The sequence below is a fragment of the Prosopis cineraria genome, unplaced genomic scaffold (genome assembly GCF_029017545.1).
Source record: "Prosopis cineraria cultivar Desert tree isolate PC_DT_omini unplaced genomic scaffold, ASM2901754v1 PC13, whole genome shotgun sequence".
Classification (NCBI taxonomy): Eukaryota; Viridiplantae; Streptophyta; class Magnoliopsida; order Fabales; family Fabaceae; genus Prosopis; species Prosopis cineraria.
In genome coordinates, this window is record NW_026555344.1 from 20,722,228 (window position 1) to 20,731,806 (window position 9,579).

A 9,579-nucleotide genomic window follows, 5' to 3' on the forward strand; every position below is an offset into this window, starting at 1 on the left:
ACACATTTCTCTTAGAATAGACAAAGTATGAAAAATAAATTGACTTTTATAATTAGTGAATTACACCACTCGCCATATATTTTATATTTGTTTATCAAAAAATTTGAAATAATTATCAATTTTAGAAGTTGATGAAAATTAAATGGATAGTCCCTCGAATTCGTAGGGAGAGGCTATTTCTACATCCGTGACTCGTACTTTGAATGTAATTAAAAAAAAAGGAAAAAGAAAAAAAGAAAAAGCAACTAAGTGCAAAAACATAAAAATAATAAATGTCGAAGAGTCACACTTTTCATGGTTAGTGAAAAGTATGAATTTTCAGAGTACTAATATTTATAGTGTTTTCTTGAATAAATTAGCAAGATTTAATTATGAAAGTAAACCAACAGAAAAAGAATTTATAGCTCAATGTGAGCAACATTTTATGAAGTAAAGCCAACAAACATAAGCAAACTGGCTATGTAAATGTACAATAAATACTTGGTTAACCATATTAACATTTTGAACCCTGAAAAAAATCAAGCTAAAGAATCATAATGAGTTTGATTTACTTTCTACAAAGACCTAATCACAGAGTGGAAGTCCCGGGCATAACCAAACTTGCAGTCCCACAAACAATAATGAATTTTGCCCATGTACTTCAAATCCACGCAATACTCTGCCATTATAGGAGCTGCCAGTCATCCTCAGGGGCACAGCCTCCAGCATCATTCACAGGCTCCATTCCTGTGGCATCATCATCGCAGAACCTACCACTATCAACTGACACATCATTGCCTGCGAATTGTCTCAAGGAGCGTCGTGATTGAGCTACAGTGAACAATGGCGCACCATTTGATTCATCAGCCAACTTGGAAGCCCGGGAACAGAAATCATCGAAATCATCTGGTAAGCATCATTGGAAAGTAGAAAAAAGTGGTAAGAAAAGGGTTAGATATTAGCCAAAAGCGCAAGAACTGTTGAGATTAAGCCAAAGTAGCCAGCAAACCTTTATCTCGGCAGTAAAATCCAATGGCCAGGGATGGGTCAATTGACTCTAGGGGAATGTGCCGAATCCCACTGGGAGGAATATGAATGTTAGAGACAAAGAACGAACAAGTTGTAAAAACAAAGATAAGATTGCAGGCCTACTTGCAATGGTACGATGAAGTATTAACCTCCTGATTGTCCCCATTAATATTTACAACCTGACAATGACCAAAACATACTAAGTGAGATGTGAATACAAAAACACCACACCAACAATGTCAACAAGCAGTATGATCAACCATATGCAGTAGTTAGATTGTCAACCAATAGTGATTACAAGATCAGTTTTTTAGTTGTGGCACCAGCACCACCACTGAAACAACAATGATAAGGTGACACTTGTACACTCTGCTAGCCATCATTTCTTAGTGGCATCTCAGCACAATGAATATTTTAACTAACCCAGACATGATGCTTAGAGCATTAATTGTAAATCTCCTCAAGTTAAACTCGGTTAATGATAAAGCACAATGACAATGTGTAAATCCACGCAAAAGTCTCCACCTAGTGGGATAAGTTTTATTGTTGTTTTTTGTTGTTGCTTTAGTTAAATGCAGGAGTTTCAAAGAAATTACAGTTCCAGCATCAAAGAAATAGGGGCAGAGGTGAACAAAGCGGGAAAACGATTGACTAGGCCAAAAAGTAAGCAGGAAAAAGAAGATAACTCAGAAGGTAGAAGATACAGAGTTCACTAGTGATTTTTCTTTTGCAAGCTTATCTTTTTTGTTTCTACATGTAAATAGTTTCTGAAAATGAAGCAACTGGAATTTTTTAACCATTTAAAGTTACTATAAGACAAAAGAAATATACGTGATATATCCAGATTGCACAGCCCAAATTTAGACTTCTTTTAAATATGTTTGCCCTGACATTATATGTATTTTTCATTTTTATATCTGAGGCATAGGGAAGAAAATCCAACAAGGCAGACCAGTACAAAATAAACATCGACCCCATCTTCTTAACAAGCCAAATCCTGTGAGATGAGAAATAAGCTATGGGTAGCACAAGCTAAATTTATCAGGGCATGGCTAGCCCTTTCAGGAGTTGGCTTCTGCACGCATGCTGTGCTGGATGTAATTTAGTATATATAATCATAAATGGTGGTTCTGCGTTGAGTTTTTGGTAGGTTTTCATGTGAACCATACTTCATTAATTGGTCACAGTGTTGGTATGTATTCAATTATACATAATTTACAACAGCTGAATGTTTAATATGATCTAATATGATGTGGCTATGTTACAACTACACCTACTATATAGACTACTAGTAGAGCTACTAGCTATATGCCAAGACAACTGTGTTGGTTAATATCCTGTAATCCGTTTTGCCCAGAAAACTAAAAAAGGCATCGCACATAAACTACCTTCACTTGGGCATCTCGACAAATTTTACCAAACTGCATGAGTCAACATAATTATTTTAAAACAACCAGTTTAAAACATTGCACATAAACCAGCAAAAAAAAAAAAAAAAAAAGGCATCGCACATAAAACACCTTCACTTGGGCATCTCTACAAATTTTAACAAACTGCATGAGTCAATATATATTTTAAAATAACCAGTTTAAGATGTTGCAATAATCATCTCTCAGCCTTTGAATTTTTTCAAGGGCTGAGATTAAGCCACTTGGTGCGTTGGCACCAAAGAGATTCGATCTTTTCCCTCCACTATGCAACTGATGTTTTTATCAATGCTTTCTAACTTCAGTTCATCTTTTTTGCTGCCCCCTCCCTTCTAAATACTGGTTCATCTCAGGGCTCCGTGTTTGTACGTGTGGGGAGGGTCAAGTGCCATAAAAAGATCATCTCCATTTCTTGTTTAAACCCAAAACTAAGCAAAGACACAGGCGGGGTAACTAAAATTTGACTATAAGGTCATGTTAGGTATGATGGAGCTATTTTTGAGGGAAATGGAAAAGGAGAGGGAGAGGGAGAATAATTTGAGAGAAACACTAAGTGCGTGTTTGGTTTTCCATTGACCAAAAATCAGTTTGTTAAAAATTCATTTGATAAAAGTCAATTTGTTATAATAAATTTTATGTTTGAATACATTTTTTTTAAAGTCAATTTGATAAACTAAAAGTTGTTTAGATAACATATAATCAAAAGTACTTTTATGTGTAATTACTAAAAAGGATGAGTTATATCGTGAGTTATATCATAAGTAATTTTTGTCATGCAAATCTTGAAACATTAAAAAAATTGATATACAAAAAATTGATACACAAATACATTTTAAAAATAAATGGTTTCACCTAATAAAGTATAAAAGGAAAATAAAAATTAATATTCTGCAGACAAGCAAGAAGAATGGAGGCGGACAAAAAATCAAAGCTGCAAGAGTATAAGGGAAGAGGTGGCAAGGTGAAATAAAAATTTTGGTTCATGTTTAAACTCCCTCGTTTATCATCCAACACCCAAAAGCGAAATATGAGTTTCAAAAGCTACCAGAGGTGGACAAAAAATCACAAGGTGAAATAATAAAACAATTTGGTTCATGTTTTAACTCCCTCGTTTATCAACTAACACCCAAATGTGATACGTAATTTTCAAAAGCTACCCATAGTCACATTCAGAAAGTCCACATTCAGCCATATTTCAAATCCACTTCAAGAATGTACATTCATCTCCCAATTTTTCTCCAAACGGCTTTTTGCTTTTAGAAAGAGCTAAAAGCACTTTCTAAATGTCAAACGTAGATTACCCAAATGGTGCCTAACTCTTCAGAATTTTAATTATTGTTTACCAAATAATTAAGAGAGATTTATGTCCGCCCCTTTCTTGAATCTTCCTTCCCTTGTACCAAAGATGGCCTATATCTGTTTGAGAGATTCTTCAGCTAGAATTTTAAAATAATAAATTAGTCCATATTGGTGGCAGCACAATTTTGTATTCATACTGAATTCAAGCAAGCACATAAACAATATCATTAAAAAGTTCATGTCAAGGAAGGAATAGTTGACTTGGTTCAATTAGAGTTGGGATCCAGCCAAAAATGGTTTAACTTTACTGATAAAAGAACAATTGATTATGTAAACAAAGATTACATATCTAGAATTATAAACTACATTATTGACATTATTAAGTCAGGAAACAATTCTATTTGAATGCATTTGAACAAAATATAACTGACCTGATTTCATCAGCAGAAACTTGTGCATAAATGAGTCAATTACGAGAATTTAATGAGATAAGATTCAGAACAATTCCATATTTATGACATTCCATGATCCGTGAAGAGGCACCAAATACACCAGTATCATGAAGGAAAGCACGAGAGATGCAGAAACTTCCCCAAAATAAACCTAACTAATGATGTTATAATAATTTTTCTATTTCCTCCAAAGAGAAGGTCAATTAAGATTTCAGCTTTGCTATTTGCCAACTCATATATCATGAAGAGTGATAAGCAAGCAGCATTAACAACACAAATTATTCATTTAGTGTATATGGCTGATTAATCAAACATATAACCTATATCTTAACAATTTGTACAATCTTAGTGCCATACCTGCTGAACATCATGTGGGTCAAGGTAGAATGCCTTTTCATTCTGAACACCAATAATATATGTTGAAGCACCTGGTTTCCCCCCCAAGATTCCAAGGCTCTGGGGAAATGTAAAGGTTGAGTGCAGTAACGAAATGTACCTAATAATTTACACATTCAACTTGTCAGAGATTGGATTTAAAGGATATAATCTCATTTTAAGCTCAAACTTAACAATCAAATTACAAATTATGAATCGTCTTTGACAATGATTCCCAATTATTATCTCCTTTCACTCATTGGTAAGATAATAGAGCACTGTATTCACAAGATCATGGGAGAGGGTGAAATCTTAGTGGATCAGTTTGTTGGCATATTTTTGGGAGTTATTGATTTATTTTCAGCTGCAGTTAAGAGTGAAATATTATTTAGAAATATGTCAATTAGCATTTGATTAGCACTGAGTCAATGTGGTTAGGATCTAGTTGGTTATTTTCTGATTTATTTAATTACTATTTCATATCTATTTTTATATTGTAAATAAGGCAATAACAAGTAGGGATAGATAAATAGATTTTAAGATTCATAGTAACTTGGGAGATTCTCCTTGGGCTTTATAACTATTACGAGTTTAAGATTCTTGCTCATATTCTAATAAAAAATTTTCTCGACCTTTATTAATTTGTTGAGTCAGATTCTGGTTTCATATTACAATAAAGACTTTCCTTCCTTCCTTCTCTCCATCCATCTTGGCTACTGACATAAGGTTGAGGAACCCTTCATTATATTACATCAGAATGAAAAATATCTGCCAATGTAACTTCCAGCGATTTGGTTGGTGCATGATGCATGCAACTGAAATGTTGGAAGCTCGAATTGGCAGAGAATGAAAAATATCTAACCCCCAACAGTTGCTTTCCTACAAGGTTCAAGATAAACGGTATAAGGGGAAGAATTTTCAAGCAATGTCTGGTATGTATGGTCAACGGTATAAGGGGAAGAAATTTCAAGCAATGTCTGGTATGTATGGTCACTGTCTACTTACTTTTTCTCGTGTAGGGGTAAGAGGCTCATTTCTCATCACACTCTCATTTCCTCTCATCTTCTATCATAAAGATTCAATATAAAAAAGAATACCCTAACTACAGAGCAGGCTGTGATTCAACATTCATAAGAACACTGGAGATATAAAGAAGCCATTTGAATGGAGAATAAAACATTAACTGCTCACAATGTCAAAGTAAACTCAACACTAGAATGTTATGCAAACTCCTATGTCTTTTGATTACACTATTTTAGTAGAAAAGATAAATGAATCACTTTTATATGATGGTGATAGGATCCAATATAGGAAGATAAGCAAGGATTTTAAACTCATGCAACTAATAAAGCCCAAGGAGAATTTCTACTAATGAAAACAAATATTGATTTTATTTCCAGATCCTTTCTACATGCTATAGGGAATAACTACCTGAAAAAATAAATAAATAAAATTACTGACTTAATGTACATGTACCATAAACCCACTACTCCTAAACATAAGGACAGCTTAACAAAACAAAATATATATATATATATATTCTAAATAATATTATTATATAAAAATATCTAAAATAACTTAAAATAATATTTATTCCTAACATTGCTCTAACTTTCCTCCTCACCTGTTATCCCAAAATAATCAATACTCTATCAAATGACCTTTCTAAAAGGGGGGGAAAAAACCATTAAATGGCCAAAGCCAAATGAAAATCATACAGTGCAATATGAACTTGTAAAGTTTACTCACCTAGGATTGACCTTATCAAGTCCAAGAACCAAAGGAACCAATAAAAGTAGGGGTGTCCAATCAGCATGGCCCTTTGAAAACTCAGAACAACATGTGATGGCATCTTCAATGCAGACAACTGGTGCTCCACCCCGCTCCCCATCTTCATCTCCAGAAACAACATATATGGCCATGGGAAATGGCTGTACTTCAGGGTCATTTGCATCCCTCTGACTACGGGCTAGAACTTCCCATGTATGACACATGGCATATGGGCCCACCCATGACCCCACAGCAAGTCCATAACTTTTGCCAGCGTGAAGAAGATTGTGGATAGAAAAAGGAGATGCTTCAGAATCACCGAAAAGACGCAAAATGTTCAGATATTCTAGATCTAGTGGCTGCACGTTATGGAAAAACACTACAGTGAGCTTATGCTGAATCAATGCAATTACTATAGCAAGATTAATCATTTAATTACAACATACCAGATGACAAGGAAATTGAAAATAGAATAAAATAAAACATCAAACTAGGGAAAAAAAGAAAAAAAGGATGGAGGAAAGCAAAATGGTAAAATTAGTGAAATGCCACATTGCATGTCAGTCACTAACCTTTTGCGGAGGTTTTCTCCATGATCTACCTAATTTATGAAAAAGTAATGCCTGGCACAATGAAAAAAACATAATAACATTAGTCTAAAATATAAATGATGACAACAATGACCAGGAACCAGGCAACAGTCACCTAGACTAAAATAGTCAATGAAAATATATATATATATATATATACCTGAGCAACAAGCATCTGACTGCTTCGAATCATACATCCCCAACTTACATCACTAGTATACTTTGAATCTCCAATAGAATCAAAACCTATAGGCAAGCATGCATCTTAGCACTTTTTAGGAATGTTCCAGTCAACTATTGCCTGTGATCAGAAAATAATCCCAAAAATCGAGGTACCGCACCTTTCCGATATGTCATTAAAATTTTCGATGTAAAATCTTGTTCAAATGCTGCAAATCCATTGCTTGTATCTACATTACCAGGTGATTCATGCTGTGATATTTTATGGCAGACGCCTAGGAGCCATATATCGCCATCTGAGGCTGAAAGATCAGTCCTGCTTGACCCTAGGACACGTTCATGAAATCTCCTCATTGAGCCAACAGTAACAACTTTCCTCACGGCAGCTGCCCACCCACTATGTCTAGAATGAACTGCTTTCTTTTCAGAAGCTGATGACTCACTATATGTTTCAAACACTGTAAAAGCAGATGAAAAGAAGCTTGACCATAAGGAAGCCTTGGGAAACTTACTGTCGATAGTTCCTGCTCGTTCACAGGCAGGCCCCTGGTTATTATCCAAAGTCTCTGTTGAACTTTTAGAAGAACATTTAGCAGCAGCAGCAATCTTCTCACAGATACCCTTCATTACCATTATGAAGCCAGTGAGAAGCAAGTTGGCTCATGAAGCAAACAGAGGTCGTGCAAATAACTGCCAGAAAAAGGGCACAATTATGAAACAAATTCCTGACTCCAGAAACATATGCCCATAACTATAGACTAATAATCTAAAAGCATAAGGAAATATCTAAGAACAAAAGCAAAACTATCTTGTCAGCTCCGGTAGAAGATAACATAAGCGGCATTTACAGCTACATCAAATAGGCATTAGGCACGATGCAATGAGGGAAAAGTATTAGTATAAGAGGTCAAAAAGTTCTTCCTGCCTGGTATAGCTATAACAAGTAACCATAATAAAAATGCAAAAAAGATAAGGCCAAGAGAAAACTATTATCCCCTTTAAAAAGAATTGGTTGAAAGTAATATGCACCAGTTATCCTGCATAGCCATGATTCTTGCCAAAACTACTATTCCCTGCAGAACCCTTTTTATATAGAAGGGAACCATATTACCAATGAAATACACTTAAGGGACCCGTTAATCGAATGTCATGCATTACACATCAGAATTTCACTAGAGGAAAAACATGAACTGTGCAAACTATATCCGAATTCTGAAGCAACCAAAAATAGTTCCTACAAGGATAACAACCGCAAAACCACCAAGTGTTCCCGTAAAGACATCATAAGGAAATCTGCAAAAGCAGCCTCAACTTACATGTTTCTAAGACAAAACAAAACAACTGGGGGTATAATTTAAAACGACAAAACCCAGAAAACGATAAATTTCAAATGGGAAACAGACAATCAAACTGAATATCGTAGGACAAGAGACTCACAGGTTGGTGAGCGACGATCTCAAGACGACGAGGAAGGAACAGCGGAGATAAAGGTCCAATCCTCACCTTAGCAACGAGACTTCAGACTCTCCTGCTCCAAATCTCCAATTTCTCTTTCCGTGTGTTGCTCAATTTCCTCCGAAGTTTGAGTCTTGAAGTTGAATTATGCCAATCCACGCTTCAATCAATACTCTATCTATCTCTGCTCTTCCAAGCTATCTACCGATTTTTTATTCGTTCATATCGCAGTAGAGGTTCTCATTTTCTTTTCGTTTTTCTTTCCTTCATTTTTCTTTCGCCGTCCCAAAAAAAAAAAAAACATCTTTCTTTTTCTTTCATCATCATCATCATCTCATCATTATGATTATGATTATGATATTATTATTATTATTATTATTATTTTGGTAGTTAAGAATTACTGTCTCCATATGTTGATTCTGTTCTTCGAAAATTCCGTGTATATCAAATTAAATTAAATTGTACAAACACGTTCACTCAAAAAAAAAAAAAAATTATACGAACACGTGAGTTTCGTTGATCCACGGGGAAAATAGATTTTCGCTGAAAATATTTTTATCTCTCCTTATTTCTTAAAATAATATAAATATAAATAAGGCTTATATTTTTTATTTGAGTTGAATGAACAACCAGCATGCTCAAGAGATAGCATTATAATAGGATAAGTGTGCAAGTTTATCCACATTATTTTTCCAAGAGTATTTAATGGGTTGAAGTCAAGTAGTACAAAATAAATTATTAACTTTTAAAAATGAAATATCCAATGGCTTAGTGTTAACTTCACTTAACAGATGTTATGTGGAGCTCAAAAATAACACATGACACTCTACAAGCACTATACATCAACATGAGTAAAGGTGTAAATTTAGCCATGAATTATTTTTTGAAGAGTATTGAGTAGCTTTATTATAAAAAAATAAATCATCCAACACCTTTCCATTAATTTTGACTAAATATCATTTATTTTCATACTTATGAGACCCATAACGTGTCAATCTTTTTAATTTTCTTACCTTCATTCTC

At 34.5% G+C, this 9,579-nt stretch overlaps 1 protein-coding gene across 8 annotated transcripts; it reads right to left on the bottom strand.

Moving 5' to 3' along the window:
• Positions 1-378: 378 nt before the first annotated feature.
• On the bottom strand, positions 379-8,836 carry LOC129290839 (cysteine protease ATG4-like). 8 transcript variants are annotated; one of them, XM_054927880.1, is made up of 10 exons: positions 8,605-8,836; positions 7,614-7,791; positions 7,263-7,504; positions 7,082-7,167; positions 6,904-6,954; positions 6,311-6,690; positions 4,544-4,682; positions 1,132-1,187; positions 989-1,059; positions 379-885 (listed from the first exon to the last, which is right to left on the bottom strand). In XM_054927880.1, exons 3-10 carry the CDS (start codon positions 7,453-7,455, stop codon positions 665-667), a joined length of 1,197 nt encoding a protein of 398 aa, XP_054783855.1. In that variant the 5' UTR covers positions 7,456-7,504; positions 7,614-7,791; positions 8,605-8,836; the 3' UTR covers positions 379-664. The 8 variants fall into 8 exon arrangements, with proteins under 8 accessions (XP_054783855.1, XP_054783857.1, XP_054783853.1 ...); XM_054927882.1 differs by having other exon boundaries at positions 7,263-7,521; XM_054927878.1 differs by having other exon boundaries at positions 7,614-7,722; positions 8,539-8,836.
• Positions 8,837-9,579: the final 743 nt, after the last annotated feature.

Excerpts from the sequence above, each read along its gene's own strand:
- LOC129290839 (XM_054927874.1), bottom strand. The coding sequence starts at position 7,734 with ATGGTAATGAAGGGTATCTGTGAGAAGATTGCTGCTGCTGCTAAATGT. Across the intron at positions 7,168-7,262 it reads TTTAATGACATATCGGAAAG|GTTTTGATTCTATTGGAGAT; the intron begins GTGCGGTACCTC and ends GCTTGCCTATAG. Across the intron at positions 886-988 it reads ATTTTACTGCCGAGATAAAG|ATGATTTCGATGATTTCTGT; the intron begins GTTTGCTGGCTA and ends GATGCTTACCAG.